Here is a 20412-nt window from a genome sequence, read left to right as displayed (position 1 = left end):
GTGTGTACGGTTGGTGAACGGCGATTGCAAGCCACGCGTGGAGAGCATGCGTACTTGTGTTTATACACTGCACGCGATGGGATTTCCCGAAAATTCTACCGCAAATAAGTCGAACATTGTCGCAAAAGTGAATGTTAATTACGACATGTCGAAAGACTCGAGTGTGTTAACCCGGAGCCCACCAAAAATCAAGACGTTATAAGGTGACCACAGATCATTAACCATACCTCCCCCCCAAAAAAAAGTTCTCAACGGATTTACATCAACGGAATTAATTTAATTCTCAGGATCTTTCTGTAGCCTGAGGAAGGTGAGAGAAGCAGGCCTGGGACATTACTTTTTCGAGACAGACACACTCTTTTCTTATTCGGGTACTTTTAGCTTTTCCAATTTCTCTCCCCATATCACGAACAGCAGGTATTAATCTCTATTTAATACAGAGAACACTTTGATCCTGGCAGCCTGATGGCTGCTGCACTGGCCAACTCGCTCTCCTTCTGAGGGGAGCTGAGAAGGATATTAGCGTTTGCTTTGAAAAGCAAAAATGAGGCACAAATTAGCTCGACTTTCGAATATGTTACCCCTACTTTCCTATCTATTTCAGTCTTATACAACTAACAAGAGGATGCTATTGCCAAAACAAAACTCCCTGTTTGCTGTGACAGCTTTGGCAGCTATGATTTAGAAAACAGCCGTCTACAGGTTTTCCCTGTAATTTACCTGCGGGGTGACATGCAATCTACTGTTGCAAGCAGTGGCTCGGCTTGACTGTATACACAAAATGTTGAGAAAACTGTCACCAAACTATAAACTCAATAATCAAGCACAGAATTTGTACACAATTATAGCTTCGTTAACATGGTCACACTGTGGGTCAATTTCATGTTTTCACTTTTCAGTGAATGAACCTTAGTGAGGCTCAGAAGACGGAGCAACATGGTAATCTGTTCAGTGCTCCTCCTTTAAAGGAATCCTCTACCCTGAAACACATTAAATATGTTTATATTTGAAGTTGTAATGTGTTTAGAGAGTCTAACAAGTTTGTATTTTTGTTATTTCTGCGAGACATTAGCAGGGCTGCCAACTTTTCAAAATTCCTTGGAGTGAGATTTTTTTTTTGGGGGGGGTCGACGGCAAAATTTTTCCGCACACCACACAGGTAAATGGGAATTTTGTATTCAGTTTGATATTCACTTGTCCCCCTGCATTCTGGTGTTTTGTTTGTGGTTCGTCCAGCTGGAGATGGACAATGAAGGGGGGGGTTTGAGATTTTGGATTTAGTAGATGTTCCTGCATTCTGGTGGATTTTTGGAGTGGCCTGCTGTGCCATACATTACATACAATTTGAAATAAATTTCAAATCCAAGAAATGACAGAACAAGACACTATCAAGATCATAACTGCCTTGAATAATTCTAAAGCCAAGGATATTTACGGACTTGATACTAACTTTCTGAAATTACATAAAGAGACTCTTGCACCTCCACTCACACATCTGTTTAATCTATCCATTAAAAGTTCCATTGTCCCTATGGCATGGAAACTGTCTACAGTGACTCCGATATTTAAAGCTGGTGACAAAGCTGATATGAATAACTATAGACCGATTAGCATCTTACCTGTCATCTCTAAAATTATTGAAAAATGGGTCTTAAAGCAAATGATTGACTATCTTAATAAAAGTCAAACACCACTACACCCTTTGCAATTTGGGTTTCGTCCACAGCATTCTACTGAGACTGCATTGGCCATGTTCATGGAAAAGAACAAATGTTATCTGGATAGAAACGGCTGTGTTGGTGCTGTTTTCTTGGATTTGAAAAGAGCCTTTGACACTGTTAATCATAACTTACTACTATCAAAACTCAACCATTTTCATTTTTCATCTCAATCCATAACTTGGTTTCGGTCATATCTGGTTCATAGACAACAATGTACTATGGTGGATGGTGTCAGGTCCACCTTTATGAGCTGTCCAGTAGGGGTCCCCCAAGGGTCCATACTAGGGCCTATTTTATTTTCTCTTTATATTAATGACTTGCCTGCACACTGTCCAAATGTTGACATACAGCTTTATGCAGATGACACAGTCATATTTACAAAAGCTAAAAATCCTGAGGAAGCAGCATGTGTACTTTCTATAGCACTCTCACACATACAACAATGGCTCAACAGATCATGTTTGGTTCTAAATACAAAAAAAACTGTTTGCCTGTATTTGTCCAAGCAGCCATCCCCTACGCTCTCTTTGCCTGGGGTTACTATAGGTAATGAAAAGTTAGAAGTGGTCACAGATTTTAAATATTTAGGTGTTATTTTAGATTCAAATTTTTCTTTTAAAAAACATATAAAAATGATAACCAAAAAAATTAAAGTTAATCTTTATAACTTCAAGCACATTAGAGGTGCCATGTCAGATACGGCTGCCCTAACGTTTTTACACGCAATGATTTTTTCTCATTTAAGCTACTGTATTACTAGCTGGACCATGGTGGGTTCCACCACACTTAGGCCAGTCGAGATTCTATATAAAAAGGCATTGAAAATTTTAGATAAGAAACCTATATCATACCATCATTGCAATATTCTAGTGAAGTATAATCTGCTGAGCTTTGATAATTTCTGTAAACTGTCTTACATTTGCTTATTATATAAAATTCTGCATGGCTTGGCATCACCCTGCCTGCAGGAATTCTTTAAATACCGTCAAACACGGATGACACGAGCAGTGGTCAATAAAGACGTAGTGGTTCCATTTAGGAAAACGGCTTTTAGTCAGACTGCATTATCTATAAAAGGTAGTGCCTTATGGAACTCCATACCTGTGCAAATCAGAGAGTGTCCCTCTTTTCCCACCTTTAAGTGTCAGGTCAAAATGTGGATCAGAGATCAACAAATATGTACACACCTTTGATTGTTGTCCTCTCTTTCTCTTTTTTTCTCCTCCCCCCCCCTTCTTATTAAGTGTGCATGTCTGCTAATCTTTATTGTCTCTGGTCTGTATATGTATTTATATAAGTGTGTATATCTGCTAATTTCTTTTGTCTCTGGTCTGTATATGTTTGCTTATTCCTTGTGTCTCTGTTCTTTTAGTTTCTGTTTTTTATTACTACCTTTCCATTGCTTTTATATACTCTTACTACTTGTTCTTATTACTACTCTGTTTGTGTTTAACATACATCTAACCTGCCTATGTTGGACAACAGATGGAAATTAGCACTTGTGCTAAAATCTGGCACATTTACATGTATGTATATATGTTCATTAATGTGCACTGTCCTGAAAAATAAAATAAAAAAACAAAAAAAAACAAAACCTACATTCTTACACACCCTGACTTGCCAGGCCTTCAGCTTGTGGCCAACAAAAGCACCAAGTTTTGGCTTAAAAGCCCCCACACTAGAAAACTACAGATGACTGCCAATGTTCCTGTAGCCCTATAGACCTGTGTTTCAGATTTAGGTGGAGTTTACATTAGACCGTATCAGCGGATCATCAGATTAACGTTTTTAAAACGATTAGTGTGCACATAGCAACGCCAATACACGATTCGAGTGCACACAGCAACGCCAATACACGGATACGCTCGGCTCCGCAGGCATCCTGCGCTCCAAATCACTCCGCCCTGAACAGCGAGTGCCCTCTGGAGGGTGCGCACTCCGGCCCTGCGCAGCTCACACAGCGCGCGAGTATAGCGCACGAGCAGTGATTTGGGACTGAGCCGCTGTGTGTGTGATCCCAGCGCATATCACTTACTACTTGCAAGTGGAAGGATGGCAAGCCTAAAGACAATCATAACTACACAATGGGCAGTATTTGCATCAGTATTTGCATCAGTATTTTCATACTTTTATACTCTTTAATGAAAGGTGATACAAGGCGGAAGTCCGTGCCGTTTTTCAGCAGTCGTGTCACATGACCAGCGCCAGCGAATCAGGAAGGTGGATGTCACAGTGACGTTGTCCAATGACGACGCCAGCTAGAGCTCAGCACAGCGTATCCGCGTATTCTCAATGTTTACACAGCACCGGACCAGACACAATCTGGATTGAATACGTGGACCCTGGCGGATTCCCGTTTCCCGGCGTTTCCAGGCGTTTTAATGTAAACGGACAGTGCATCCGCAAAGAAAACGAGACAGATACGGTCTAATGTAAACTTGGTAAAGGCAAGATTTGAAAATATTTCATCAGCTAAGCCTAAACACCTTCTGAATTGAAACTAAATGTTAAGTTTTTCATAACTGTTGCAAAAATAAGATAATCCCTCACTGACTATTCATTATGCATTTAAGGGCTTTCCCCACCACTGGGTTCAGCAGAAGATTGGCATGGGGAAAAATATCAACAGCAAAAGAACAAATAAAATGCTTAAACAGTAAGCAAAATGTGCATGTGCTACAAGAAACATTAAAATGATTAAGTTTGAACAGTATTGAAACACAAAAAGCTGAACCTTGGCCATAGGTGGGAATGTGCACACAAAGTTGGGCTTAACAATTTTGGTCATACTTAAATAAGCTATATTAATATATTTCTTATTAATTTATTTCTTATCTATGTTTCTTATTAGTAATAGAGCATTCGTCAGGGCCTGTTATCTGACAAATATTCTCTACCTGTCTTGCCCTCTTTGAAACCCTGTCTCCTCAGTATATTGTTCTCTGTCTTTTTTTTTTTCAATTATTCACAACAAGTTCAAGTTCTTTGATATTACAGGTGATCATGCTTTATTTACTTTAACTGAGCAATTACATACATCATAAATAATTAAAAATAAATACCCTGTAAATAAACAATAGGTATGGTGGCTAATGGCTCTTCTTGCATTTGTAATACACTACTGTTCAAAAGTTTGGGGTCAAATTTCCTTATTTTTGAAAGAAAAGCACTGTTCTTTTCAATGAAGATCACTTTAAACTAATCAGAAATCCACTCTATACATTGCTAATGTGGTAAATGACTATTCTAGCTGCAAATGTCTGGTTTTTGGTGCAATATCTCCATAGGTGTATAGAGGCCCATTTCCAGCAACTCTCACTCCAGTGTTCTAATGGTACAATGTGTTTGCTCATTGCCTCAGAAGGCTAATGGAGGATTAGAAAACCCTTGTACAATCATGTTAGCACAGCTGAAAACAGTTGAGCTCTTTAGAGAAGCTATAAAACTGACCTTCCTTTGAGCAGATTGAGTTTCTGGAGCATCACATTTGTGGGGTCGATTAAATGCTCAAAATGGCCAGAAAAATGTCTTGACTATATTTTCTATTCATTTTACAACTTATGGTGGTAAATAAAAGTGTGACTTTTCATGGAAAACACAAAATTGTCTGACTGACCCCAAACTTTTGAACGGTAGTGTATTATCTCTTACTTGCTTTATTTTACAACATTTCCAGTATGGCTTCAAATAAAGTCATAAAGTATGATAACATACAGTAAACAAACTAAAAATGCGCCTTAATAAACGTGTGCTAAGGAGGTGCTCTCCCGTGCTGCTTGTTGGGGAAGATAGAGGCTGTGGCACGGCAGCAGGCCTATAATGATTTAGCATGCCTCGTACACAGCTCTCAATATGGCATTAAATATTCTCACAACACTTATAGGCTAAAACGATTAAGAAACTTTATATAAGTTCATAATTACGCCAGTAACGCCACACATTGGCATGCATATGTACAAACCTGTCTGAGACACCCGTCTTCAACTCGGATACCTTCTTCTCCCTCCTTTTCCTCTAAATTGACGGTAGGCAATTATCCAACTTCCGGCGAGTGCAGCATCATTAGATGCGCCACCTACCATAGGGGAGTGTGTACAGAAGGGAACATCTCTCTGCCTGTTTAGCCGTGCGTAAGGCATAATTGATCGATCGCAAGTGGTTGGCGCGACGCAATGGGTAGCCTAGATCAGATAGATAAACTAGATTTTTTTTCTAGCGTGAGAAATCGGAGGTATGGCGTGTGAACGTGTGAAGACAGTCAAATGTGTGTGTCTCACGCTCATTGCGTGAGAGTTGGCAGCCCAGCATTAGTAATTGTCTGCCACAGTGTCATCACAGTGGGACATTGGTAATTCAGTTACAAGGGTGTTTAATACTGTCAAAAAATTAGCAGTGATCTCAAACATCAGGGATAATGGTAAGGTTCTGCTGTTTGTGCTGAAAAACAAAAGAGCAAGAGCTTCGTTTGTCACCATTTCCGGTGCCCTTCAATATTAATGAGAAATGAAATGTAGAAGTAGTAGAGATGTTGGATTCAAAGTCCACTCAAAGAATGCAGTGCAGGTACTGCATATGATGCAGTTGCTCTGAGTGACGGCTGAGACTTGGCTCAGAGATGACAAGTCCAGTGGTGTTGATGGAGGTATAAGTGAAAGTTGAAGCTTTGGAACCTGATTTTTTGAAGCAGTGTGTACAGATGAGGAGGTGAGGGAGTTGGCTGTACAAAAGCATTAAAGCTCTGCAGCACCTGTCACTAAGCAAGCAAGTCATAATTGCCAATGGCACCACTATCAGCAGTAGGGTGCATCAGTTGCTCCCTAAAAATGAAAAGTTCCTCCGATCATGATGCATTTTTGTTTTTATGTTCCTTTTGGTAAGAAAACACACTGGGTGAAATATTTTGACAAAATTCAAAAGTTTAATGGTGGCACCAGGAGCTCAAAGTTATGGAAAAAGCTGCGATTTTATGACTCTTATGAGAAAATTTCGATCACTTTTCATTAAACATTATGGCACCTTATAGAGTATACCAAATATCTTAGATACACATTTTTAGTACATATTCTAAATATATTATCAAGCACAGTTTGAGTTTTAGCTGTTCATTGAATCATTGTTCAAATACTTTTAAACAATACAAATGTATTATGAATCACATTAATGCTTCTCAATCCCTTGCAAAGGTTCTTAACATGATCTCTGGGTCACAAGAACTCAATAAATGGAGTCCAACATTGTGATTCAAACCTTACGCGAAAACATAAAATAAGCGTTTTTTGGCAAAAAAAAAAAGAACCTGATGGTGCCACCATTAGACTTTTGAATATGGTCAAAACATTTTTACAGGATGTCTTTATTGGTGAAAAGGAACACCCAAACAAAAATGCATCAGATTTTATAAAAGTGAGGGCAACTGATGCACCCTAATCAGCAGGCAGTCAAACTACATTTTAGGTAATGTAGGAAACATTAACTGACATGAGAACAGACCAACACACCACTAAAATAAGTTTAAATAAAAAATAATAATAAAAAATCAACTCAGTATTTCACTATCAGATAAATTCTTACTTTTCACTACAGTTTGCAGCCTAGTTTTTAACAAAGTTTTCAAAAGCTATGGGATGCAGCTGAATAATATATGCAGTTGTTTGGCAAACCTAGTTTTAAACCGTCACACACAGTTTAGGTTAAATTCTCTGAACAAAGAGAATCATTGGGAGATCTTTGTATCGCCTCCCTCAATTGACATCAACCATTCCCTGTGCTTCTCCAGTAATTTCTATGGATTGAGATTCTGATAATGTACTTGGGTTACCTATAAAACACACGAACACACTGTACAAACAACCTTGACAAGATAACGGGTTTAGAACAGGAGCAGCAAGGAACTGCATTCAGATCCAGGTCAATAAAGACATCCAATAGCTCCTGTGGCTCTCCGCAGAAAAGGTTAACAAACACTCACGGCTGCAAGTGTGACAGTAAAACACAATCTCATTCTCTCACACCCTGTGTGCTGGAACATACCGGATTGTCTGGTCTCAGTCTTTTAGAAGGAGGACCACCATCTTCTGGGTGGAGCATGTAGAATAGACGCACTTTGTTGGCATGTTTCTTGCTCTGGTAGATGATATTAAAAAAAAAAAAAGAAAAGAAAGAAAGACAGAAAGCACAATATGAGAATTAGTCTTATTTTATTTTTTTTTGCAAATGAATATAGCAGAATTTAGCAAACCGCTGAATATTCAATGTAGGAATTATGAGATTTTAACGAAGCTCATAAGTTTTTCATTACATGTGGAAGTAATCGATAATACAACATCATTTTTTAAGCATAACACTTATTTCAATGCTTATAATAACATGGGATTTGATCATAGCTTACAATGGCAAACAGTATTCATGCAACATCTTCGCAGAATCAGTGATCTGAAGATACTAAAATCAACATTAAATAAATCTCTGCAGAGTTGAGTTCAGTTTAATGATCTGTAAAATAATTCTTCCTTTTAGGTTCTTAATTTTGCTGCCATAGTGACAGCTAGTAAAATTATCAGTGTTTCTGGTCAGCAAGAATGAAAAGACCTTGACTAATGATTTGTAAGCACTCCATTAAACGATCAGTCACTATTCATTCTATTTCTCCAGTGTAGAGCTGTAATGTGGAGAAGTACAATAAAGAACTTCTGCCGTGATACAGGAGAAGTGATGTCTGATCAAAATTGATGAGGGAGATCCTGTATTTTGAGTGTCTGTGTTAATAAACTGCTTCTACAGTACCACATCCTGATGATTTGCATGAGTATTTATTTATTTAAAAACTTATACTTTATATCAGTAGAGGTGTTTTTTTTTAAGCCTTTTTGAATGAATGTACTTATTTGTAATGTGAGTATCATTCATTCATTATTGCTGATCCACTGGAGGTCGGGGTGAGCTGGAGCCAGTCAGGCTCCACAGGGCTAACACAGAAACATCCATTCACACATATGGGCAAGTTAGAGCAGCCAACTGACCACCATGTGCATGTCTTTTGACTGTGAGAGGAAACTGACACAGGCACGGAGAGAACACGCAAACTCCACACAGAAAGGCCTCAGGAAACCACGAGGTTCAAAACAGGAACCTTCTTGCTGTGAGGCTTCAGTGCTAACCACTGCACCACCATGCCACAACTACGTATGAGCATCAGTGAAATACACTACCGTTCAAAAGTTTGGGGTCACCCAGACAATTTTGTGTTTTCCATGAAAAGTCACACTTTTATTTACCACCATAAGTTGTAAAATGAATAGAAAATATAGTCAAGACATTTTTCTGGCCATTTTGAGCATTTAATCGACCCCATGCTCCAGAAACTCAGGCCCTGTCCACACGGCAACGGATTCAGGTGACTCCGATACAATTGCTTATCATTTAGGCCTGGCGTCCACACGGCACCGGCGTTTTGGGTGCCCAAAACGCAATCTTTTTGAGAACGGGTTACAGAGTGGAAAGATCTGGCAACGTTGCCGTTGTGAAGTCGTCTGGATGAGTAGAACGGATTTGTTTACGATGACGTCACAACCACATGACTGTCAGTGCTTCACGCCGGGTAGAAGTGTAACGAACTCGATGCGAGTTGTCAACAAATCCTATAACTTGGTTCATGAAACGCGCTTACAAAATATTTTCATTGTGAATATTTATTGTGTAATGGTGCAAAGTGAGAGAGAGAGAGAGACTCTGCCCTTAGGGCAGAGTCAATCCCGCCAGCAAAAATAGGGAAAAAAAAGGAGCGATCTCACCTCTTAAGATATTGGTTTAAGTCCTACAATACATTCCTCAAAAAGGGCGTAGAAGAGCAAATTAATCCATCAACGTGTAGCATTCAATTTATTCCGGACCATTAAAGACGCCGCCTTCCGCGTAGAATCATACGTCATCCTCGCCGCCATATTGGATAGGTCAAAGCGGAGAATAAAGATTAGCTGCGTTTAACTGTGCAACAGGTTTACCGTCCAAACGAGATCACATGGGATTACCTTTCACAGGTGAGACTGGAAAAATACTTTTCATTGTATTTGGTCATTATAATGTAATTTTACGAACAGATTTTCCTGACTTTGTAGCTAATATGAAGTCTCGCGCATAATAGTTTATGGGCATGCGTCCTTACTTCTTCTATTGTTCTGGTGTCTCTGAAGGGACCGTCTTACAGCGCCCCTAGAGGTGTGGCATGTGTATTGCATCGTTTTCAGCAAGCGTTGCGTTGCCAAATAGACCTGATATTTTACTGATCGTTGCCCATTTGGACGCGATATATTTTTAAATAACATCTCGTTGCCGTTGTCGTGTGGATGTAGCCTCACTCTGCTCAAAGGAAGGTCAGTTTTATAGCTTCTCTAAAGAGCTAAACTGTTTTCAGCTGTGCTAACATGATTGTACAAAGGTTTTCTAATCATCCATTAGCCTTCTGAGGCAATGAGCAAACACATTGTACCATTAGAACACTGGAGTGAGAGTTGCTGGAAATGGGCCTCTATACACCTATGGAGATATTGCACCAAAAACCAGACATTTGCAGCTAGAATAGTCATTTACCACATTAGCAATGTATAGAGTGGATTTCTGATTAGTTTAAAGCGATCTTCATTGAAAAGAACAGTGCTTTTCTTTCAAAAATAAGGACATTTCAAAGTGACCCCAAACTTTTGAACAGTAGTGTAATTATCACCACAATGTGATTAATGTGCGACTAATTCTGTTCAGTAACTCTGTGAATGTCACAATTTGTCAAATCTCCCACAGAACAGTTCAATTGGAAAGCTGCTTAAGCCTCGGTCACAACCGGCCGCAAGTGCTCCTACGGCCGGTCTATGTGCAAAAAACGCAAGAAACGCACGGAGGGCGCGCGTGTGACGTGCTGATTTTCGAGCCGTAGACTGGCCGCAGAGGTTCTTTGTCATGTCAAACAAACTCTACGGGCGCTTACGTTTTTTTCAGGTTGCAAGACAAACTTACGGCCAACGTGCGTCTTTCTCCACAAAAAAAAAAAAACAGCGATTTGGGAAACGCCAAAAATCGTACGTCTGGTTGTGACCTAGGCTTTACCATATATGTGTGATTTATTAAAAAGCATATTTGGAAACAACCACCTTCAGCCATCAATATTGCTGAGTGATCAGTCGCCAATTATACATGCAACGCCAAATCAGAAAAAATTAGGATGGTATGTTGAAATTGAAATTAAAACTGAAAACAATGATTTGTAAATAATATTTGCCCTGGATTGCACTCAAAACAATATAACATCAGATTATTTGATGTTTTACCTTGTGATTTTTTTTAAACGCTTATTTCCATTTTTATTCTTGCAACACATTTCAAAAGAAGTTGGGGCGGTAAAGCATTTACCACTTTATAATGTTGCCACTCCTTCTCACAACACATAATATGCTTGGGGACTGAAGACACCAAGTGATGAAGTGTTTCAGGTGCTATTTTGTCCCATTCTTCCTGCAAACAGATCTTAAGGTGTGCAACAGTATGGAGTTCTCATATTTTTCGTTTCACAATTTGCCACACAGTCTCTATTGGGGACAGAGGGGACAGGTACCCTCTTCTTCCGCAGTCATGTCTTTGTAATGTGTGTAGAATGTGGTTTTGCACTCTCTTGTTGAAATATCCCTGGGAAAGATGTTGTCTTGAAGGCAAACTATGTTGCACCAAAATCTCAATGTATTTTCTACATTAATGCTGCCATCGCAGAAAAGCAAGTTACCGTTGCCAAGGGCACTGACAACCCCATACCATGACAGACCCTGGCTTTTGAACTTGTTGCTGGTAACAGTCTGGATAGTCCTTTTCATCTTTGGTCTGGAGCATACAGCATCCCTTACAGCCAAAAAAAGACCTGGAATACTGATTTGTCTGACCACAATAGAGGTTGCCGTTGTGTAATGGTCCATCCCAGATGTGTCTGAGCCCAGAGAAGCTAACAGCACTGCTGGACACAGTTAATATAACGCTTCCTTTTTGCACAGTAAAGTTTTAACTGGTGTTTGTGGATGTAACTCTGGACTGTAGTGCTTGACAAAGGTTTGCCAAAGTAATCCCGAGCCTATGTGGTTATATCAGCTATCAGAATGACGGTTCTTGATGCCGTCTGAGGGATTGGAGATCATGGGTGTTCAGCTTAGGCTTGCACCCTTGCTATTTACACACCGAAATTCCTCCACATTCCTTGAATTGTTTAATATGAATATTATACGCTGTTGGTGAAATATCCAAATCCCTTCCTATCTTTCTTTGAGGAACATTGTTTTTAAACATTTTCTCATGTATTTGTTGACAAACTGGAGATCCTCAGCCTGTCTTTGCTCCTCAAAGACTAGGCCTTTCCTGGATACTGATTTTGTACCAAATCATGATCACAATCGCCTGTTGATATCACCTGTTTCAAATCACATCATTATCTAATTGTTTACCTCATTATGAGCCCTAAATTGCCCCGTCCCAACTTTTTTGGAATGTGTTGCAGGACTGAAACGCAGGAATGGATATCATCTCATCTCATTATCTGTAGCCGCTTTATCCTGTTCTACAGGGTCGCAGGCAAGCTGGAGCCTATCCCAGCTGACTACGGGCGAAAGGCGGGGTACACCCTGGACAAGTCGCCAGGTTATCACAGGGCTGACACATACTGTAGACACAGACAACCATTCACACTCACATTCACACCTACGGTCAATTTAGAGTCACCAGTTAACCTAACTTGCATGTCTTTGGACTGTGGGGGAAACCGGAGCACCCAGAGGAAACCCACACGGACACGGGGAGAACATGCAAACTCCGCACAGAAAGGCCCTCGCCGGCCATGGGGCTCGAACCCAGACCTTCTTGCTGTGAGGCGACAGCGCTAACCACTACACCACTGTGCCGCCCAGGAATGGATGTATATTAACAAATGAGATGAAGATGACCAGACAAAGCATGAAATACTGTATCTTGGGTTCATTCTGTCTGCAATGAAATACAAATCAAAGTAAATTTAGAAATCACTGCTTTTTTTTTTTTTATTTGCATTTTCTGTACCATTCAAACTTTCTTCTGATTTGGGTTTGTAAAAACATTTTTAGCTTCTGTTAATTGTTTGCCCTCAATTTTATTTACTGTCACTCACTTAGATTCCGATCTTCTGGCTGACTGTAGTACGGCCAACCAGGTCAAAATCAACACTGGTGAAAGCAACAGCAAGCAGTGCACTGCATACCAGAAAGAACAATCCATTTTCCCCCCAAATATACAGTATATTTCTAATAGTTTGATGGCTAAAGGAAATAGTTCACACCAACAAACCAGGACTTGCTATTTAGCCCAATATCTCTGGTTTCACAGGGAACAAATGGCAATTCTCACACTCACAGAGCTGAGAAGCAGCAATGCTCTAAAGACAATGAGGATTTTGTACTGCCCGCCAGATGGCTAGTCTGAGGGCGTTAACACTTGCACTAAGGTTACTCTCCGCCACCCAAACACTTTTATTATTTCATAGGGATCCGAACATCTGAGCATGCCAAAAGAGTTGGCTGGCAGCTGTAGTTTGAAATATGCATGTGCGTGCTTTACTTTTAGAATAATTACAAGTTTCTCAAGTTTCAAATCATCAAGAGAAGCTCAGGATTGCAGACTTCAAAACGACTTAGTGGAATAAGCTACTCAGAGGCATTATCCTGTTCATGAATTCTTCAGCTGAACTATTATTTCACTGGATAGACTATCTTGATAAACAGTACATGTAATATGACTGTACTTTGCTTAGCAGAGAGCTATTCCTTAGGGTAGTAGTTTTCACAAGACAGTGCTGTGTGTGGTGTGTGTGTGAGAGAGAGAAATCGAGAGAGAGAGAAAGAGAAGGGTATTAAACCACATCACAGTTCTGTGTGTGACAGAGTCATTAATTCATATCTTTGTAAATTTTAATTTAAGAGCCTGAGAGTACCGCTCTGTCCACAAGATGAGCTGTAATTTTTTTTTTAAATATCTGCCTCTCATGGCCTTTTCTGCAGAGAGGTGCAATTTCCGAAGTTCACTGTGAGCAGATGCATTTTCTGACCGCTGCTAATATAATTGAAATATGTGGCTATCAAAGAATTGCTAGATCACACACCGCTGAAATCTGCCTCTTTGATGAACATAATAATCTTGAGAGAATGCACAGGGGAGATTTGAAGCCCTACAGCCAGCACAACTCTAAGAAGTAAAGGGAAGAGTTCCTGTTAGCTGAGTACATCAACACTAAAGACAGTCTCTTCAGGGTTTTTTTTTTATGCCGACACATTGTTGGAGCTTTACAGTATATCATTTTGAAATAATCAATACACTCGCTATTTAAAAGCTGTGTGGATTTGTCCAGAACAGAATAAGCGGTCATATCAATGACTGCCTCAGAGCATTAAGAGAGAACGCACTGCTACAATATTTCCCTGAAATATGTCGTGGGGAAAATGCCCACATATATATAGATGATGTAAAATGCACTCAATATTTAGGAATGATGCACTCTATCACCACATGATGAAATAATTCCTACACAACATTTCCACCATCCACAGCTGTTTTTGTTTCGGACTAAACCAACAGATAAATGAAGGACAACATACGTTAGCAGTCAAAAGTTTGGACACACCTTCTATTTCAATGGTTTTTAGTTTTATTTAAAGACACTTGATGGCTTTAAGTAATGATGGATGTTGCTGAGCGGTTAGTTGAGCGGTTCGTGGCATAATATGGATTACTACAGTTGTTGAATAGGGCTATTTAATTATTTTTATTATTTACTATCTGATCTCAAACACATTAAGAAGACAGGAAATTGCACTAATTAACTTTTGACAAGGCACACGTATAAACTGAAAAGCATTCCAGGTGATGACCTCATGAAGCTGGTTAAGATAATGCTAGTAGTGTGTAAAGCGTCATCAAGGTAAATGCTGGCTACTTTGAAGAATCTAAAATATGAAATTTCTTTAGGTTTTTTTTTATGCTTTTTTATCACGTAATTCCATATATGCTTCATGTGTTATTTCATAGTTTTGATGTCTTCAGTATTGTTCTACAATGTAGAAAATAGTCACCTATGAATGAGTGTGTCCAAACTTTTGACTGGTACTGTAAATATATCATTCTTCCACAGCGTCTACCAGCTGTGTTACTGTTGTTTTACACAGAGGTGTGCAACCAACTGGACCCAACACAAAAATACAAACAAAATACTTCACTTTAGGCATATAACGATACATTGTGCAACAACAAATCACAATACAAATTTATGACGATATGAATCTATGGGGGCGGCACGGTGGTGTAGTGGTTAGCGTTGTCGCCTCACAGCAAGAAGGTCCGGGTTCGAGCCCCGTGGCCGGCGAGGGCCTTTCTGTGCGGAGTTTGCATGTTCTCCCCGTGTCCGCCTGGGTTTCCTCCGGGTGCTCCGGTTTCCCCCACAGTCCAAAGACATGCAGGTTAGGTTAACTGGTGACTCTAAATTGACCGTAGGTGTGAATGTGAGTGTGAATGGTTGTCCGTGTCTATGTGTCAGCCCTGTGATAACCTGGCGACTTGTCCAGGGTGTACCCCGCCTTTCGCCCGTAGTCAGCTGGGATAGGCTCCAGCTTGCCTGCGACCCTGTAGAAGGATAAAGCGGCTAGAGATAATGAGATGAGATGAATCTATGGAATAAAAAAATGACTCGATTCATGAATCAATTATCAGGCTGCGAAAACTCTTTGATTTTCCTAGCTGCAGTTGCATTGTTTAGACAGCAGAGGGCATATTAATGTACAATAGTGGGAATGCATGTGACTTCACTGTAGGCGGAAGTAACAGCACTCATGAAACAAATAAATAAATAAATAAATAAATAAACGGGCAGCATGGTGGTGTAATGGTTAGCGCTGTCGCCTCACAGCAAGAAGGTCCGGGTTCGAGCCCCGTGGCCGGCGAGGGCCTTTCTGTGTGGAGTTTGCATGTTCTCCCCGTGTCCGCGTGGGTTTCCTCCGGGTGCTCCGGTTTCCCCCACAATCCAAAGACATGCAGGTTAGGTTAACTCTAGGTGACTCTAAATTGACCGTAGGTGTGAATGTGAGTGTGAATGGTTGTCTGTGTCTATGTGTCAGCCCTGTGATGACCTGGCGACTTGTCCAGGGTGTACCCCGCCTTTCGCCCGTAGTCAGCTGGGATAGGCTCCAGCTTGCCTGCGACCCTGTAGAACAGGATAAAGCGGCTAGAGATAATGAGATGAGATGAGAAATAAATAAACCCAACTGCTGAAAGCTAAAGAAAAGGGAAGAAAAGTAGGGAAAATAAAGTAGGTAGTATAAATGTTCATCAAAGTTTTTTTTTTTTCAAAAGCCATATTTGTTATTAACTTCCTTCATTTTTAATAAAAGTAATATTTTAGTTTAAAAGCTATTATATTTTACTCCAACCTTTACAAATGTGGGTAAATAATTATTTTTGGTTAAGAAAATGAAATAAAAGGTTTTTTTTTTTTTTCGCTTTTTTTGAGTTGATAAAGAATCAGAAAATAAATGTTGCTTTTTCGGGAATAAATAAATTATTTATTTATTTATCTATTTATTTTCAAAAATATCATGGGGAAAATCGATTCATGAACCCATTATCATGAATCAAATCAAACTGAATCATGAATTGCGTGAATCGTTACATGCCTACTAAGCTGTAAATTTTTACAAAAGACATTCCTAAGGTGGGTCACATCCCAGGTCATGAAGCACTTGTTTCCGTATTCTGTCACACTGACTTTGTAAATATAACATCTTTAATTTGGTACATTGTCCCAAACATGCATTGGCACTATATATGGTCACTTAAAATTCTTTAATCCAATGAGATGTTCACTCCAGCATTCTGTAATAGTTAAAATTTTCACAAACTGTATATTTTAACTGACACCAACTTACAGAGTGCCTGCTGCTGTAACAGAGCTGCAGGCTGAAACATATCCCATGTACTATTTAGTTTAGGAGCCTACTCTGCAGAATATAGCAGAAATATTGCATTTTGTCATGTTTCTAGCTAGAAATTATGCCTGTGCCCTGCAGACTGTGACTCACAGTAGAAGAATTCAAGAAAATACTGCACTTCAACCACACTGCTTCAAACACACAGTGTTCTGCATAATTCAGGGGTAAAAGACTACCTTAATACAGGAGTTTATTTGTTATAGTGCTGATGTTGGGTAAAATGGGCTTAATTCATTAATTAAGCAGTGAAATAAGCTTAATCTTCAATATCTGCTTTGTTCTGGAGAGGGTCAATGCAGTTTAATTTAATTATATTTTGTGAAATAACCAATTAAGTTCAAGAACATATCATGGTTGGGTACTGTGGCAACAGGGGCGTGGTCAAGCATCGGTCTGTGACCGGAGGGCAGAGTCAGGGAAGGTAAGTGGCAGAATCACTGCACCTGATGTTAATGTGTTTGTGTGTCTTCCCCTGGGACCGCGCCCTATTTAAGGAGGAAGAGCAAGAGCAGAGGGAGCTCTTCCCCGAACCAGACGCTGGTTGTGTGTGTTTACTGACTAAGTGACCACTGAAAAGTGTGACAATAAAAAAAAACAGTTAGCCAACCTGAGCTCTGTCCTGCCGTCTTCTGTGCTCCAAATATCCCGAGTTTCAGCACCACTGTAGCAGTTCTTACGTAGGGGCGGAGCACAGAAGACGGCAGGACAGAGCTCAGGTTGGTTAACCGTTTTTTTATTGTCACACTTTTCAGTGGTCACTTAGTCAGTAAACACAGACACACACACACACACAACCGGCGTCTGGTTCGGGGAAGAGCTCCCTCTGCTCTCGCTCTTCCTCCTTAAATAGGGCGCGGTCCCTGGGGAAGACACACAAACACATTAACATCAGGTGCAGTGATTCTGCCACTTACCTTCCCTGACTCCGCCCTCCGGTCACAGACCGATGCTTGACCACGCCCCTGCTGCCACAGGTACAAACAGAAATCAGTATTGGAGCAGACAGGATTGGTCAGGTTTCCCTTGAGGAAGGGTGGATGTAGCAGAGTGAGAGAACAGTCACCTTATCCTGCCTTGAACCTAGATCTACGCGGTGTCAAACCTGCATCCTGACCACAATACCAAAGAGCCAGGCTCATTGGTATGGCAGTCAGACCACATACTCAACTGCAGTGACGGGCATGCCGTCACACTGCCCTCCCCACTGCCCCTCCACGTGCTTCATGCACACAGGCGTCCCTCACGCATCCCCCAGCTGTACTTCTCCCATACCAGGGTGCCCCACACATTCATGCTTCATCCATCTCTGGGGTCCCTCACACAGGGGCCACCTATCCTGGGGGTCCCTCGTACGGCTCACACACAGGGCACACCTCCGATGGCCTCCCGGCAAGCCATCCCACTTCTGACCCCATCTGTAGCGAAGTGAGAGAACAGTCACCTTATCCTGCCTTGAAGGTCTATGGGGTGCCAAATCTGCACCCTGACCACAACACCAAAGAGCCAGGCTCACTGGTGGCAGTCAGAGCACATACTCGACTGTAGTGATGGGCAGTCCATCACAGTGGGTATTTACTAAAAACAGTCCCCAAGAAAACACTAATTGTAGACTTAGTTCTAGTTTAGTGATGTTGGTGCCACACTAAAATGGTCAGAAAGCTAGCACTCCATCAAACATGTTCTGATACTGCTCAAGTAATTAATGGACATTGCCAAGTGCTTGGAGCTCTTTTACATGATATTTTATCAAATGTCCTCTGAATACCCTTAGGTCCTTAAATTACCCTTGGAATACATCATTCCCTGCTCATGTTCTTGCCTGAAGTATTAAACCAGTAAACTCAGCAGGAGAAGCAGTAATGCATGCTTGGCAGGTCATGGCAGCTCAGGATGAAGGTTGAATAACCCTGTTCACACAGCCATTTCCGGTGAAAAAACAAAAAAACTTTCTATTGTACAAGCTTTGTGAAAAGTTCGAGCAACTTCAGCCCATTGCATCAGTCAGGAGTACAGACTTGTGTCTCGGGTAGTTGTGTGACTGGAATTGAGAAAAACGGCTTGATTTAAAAATTGGTGTGTTCAAAATGCATGTTTTTTTATCAGGCATGGTGTGCTGCTCTGCGGACTGCTTTGCATTTCTCATTTAAGATAAAACAAAGTTAGCTGTGAATCTTAGGTGTGGATGTTTCATTCATAGATAAACTAGTTTGAAAAAAAAGTATTGATTACCTGGCCATGTGACTGAATTCTGTTTCAAAGTTCTGCCTTTGTGGGTGTTAGAAGAAATAGGTAAAAATATTCAGCTATTTTCGTGTGCATGTGTGCGTGCGCGTGTATTTCAGACACAATGCAATGCGGGATTGTAGATCCCAATAATAAGCATGTGTGGGTACAAAGTTACAAACAGATCTACTGAATGAGATGTAAGTGCACAGTTTTCTTACTAATCCATAAGACAGACAGAGGATATACAGTTAGGTCCATAAATATTTGGACAGAGGCAACATTTTTCTAATTTTGGTTCTGTACATTACCACAATGAATTTTGAACAAAACAATTCAGATGCAGTTGAAGTTCAGACTTTCAGCTTTAATTCAGTGGGTTGAACAAAATGATTGCATAAAAATGTGAGGAACTAAAGCATTTTTTAAACACAATCCCTTCATTTCAGGGGCTCAAAAGTAATTGGACAAATTAAATAATTGTAAATAAAATGTTCATTTCTAATACTTGGTTGAAAACCCTTTGTTGGCAATGACTGCCTGAAGTCTTGAACTCATGGACATCACCAGACGCTGCGTTTCCTCCTTTTTAATGCTCTGCCAGGCCTTTACTGCAGCGGTTTTCAGTTGCTGTTTGTTTGTGGGCCTTTCTGTCTGAAGTTTAGTCTTTAACAAGTGAAATGCATGCTCAATTGGGTTGAGATCAGGTGACTGACTTGGCCATTCAAGAATATTCCACTTCTTTGCTTTAATAAACTCCTGGGTTGCTTTGGCTTTATGTTTTGGGTCATTGTCCATCTGTATTATGAAATGCCGACCAATCAGTTTGGCTGCATTTGGCTGGATTTGAGCACACCGTATGTCTCTGAATATCTCAGAATTCATCTGGCTGCTTCTGTCCTGTGTCACATCATCAATAAACACTAGTGACCCAGTGCCACTGGCAGCCATGCATGCCCAAGCCATCACACTGCCTCCACCGTGTTTTACAGATGATGTGGTATGCTTTGGATCATGAGCTGTACCACACCTTCGCCATACTTTTTTCTTTCCATCATTCTGGTAGAGGTTGATCTTCGTTTCATCTGTCCAAAGAATGTTCTTCCAGAACTGTGCTGGCTTTTTTAGATGTTTTTTAGCAAAGTCCAATCTAGCCTTTTTATTCTTGAGGCTTATGAGTGGCTTGCACCGTGCAGTGAACCCTCTGTATTTACTTTCATACAGTCTTCTCTTTATGGTAGATTTGGATATTGATACGCCTACCTCCTGGAGAGTGTTGTTCACTTGGTTGGCTGTTGTGAAGGGGTTTCTCTTCACCATGGAAATTATTCTGCGATCATCCACCGCTGTTGTCTTCTGTGGGCATCCAGGTCTTTTTGCATTGATGAGTTCACCAGTGCTTTCTTTCTTTCTCAGGATGTACCAAACTGTAGATTTTG

At 40.5% G+C, this 20412-nt stretch overlaps 1 protein-coding gene across 3 annotated transcripts in view; it reads right to left on the bottom strand.

Moving 5' to 3' along the window:
* Positions 1-20412, bottom strand: part of zgc:171482 (zinc finger protein) — a 227370-nt gene that overhangs the window by 122592 nt on the left and 84366 nt on the right. For all 3 annotated transcript variants that reach the window (XM_060925900.1, XM_060925901.1, XM_060925902.1), the window contains exon 3: positions 7752-7844. In XM_060925900.1, the coding sequence (XP_060781883.1) occupies positions 7752-7844 (93 nt within the window). The remainder of the gene's footprint in view (positions 1-7751; positions 7845-20412) is intronic.

Source organism: Neoarius graeffei, chromosome 7 (genome assembly GCF_027579695.1).
Source record: "Neoarius graeffei isolate fNeoGra1 chromosome 7, fNeoGra1.pri, whole genome shotgun sequence".
Classification (NCBI taxonomy): domain Eukaryota; kingdom Metazoa; phylum Chordata; class Actinopteri; order Siluriformes; family Ariidae; genus Neoarius; species Neoarius graeffei.
Note: the sequence above shows the minus strand (reverse complement) of the source record. Positions and strands in the feature narration are given on the sequence as shown.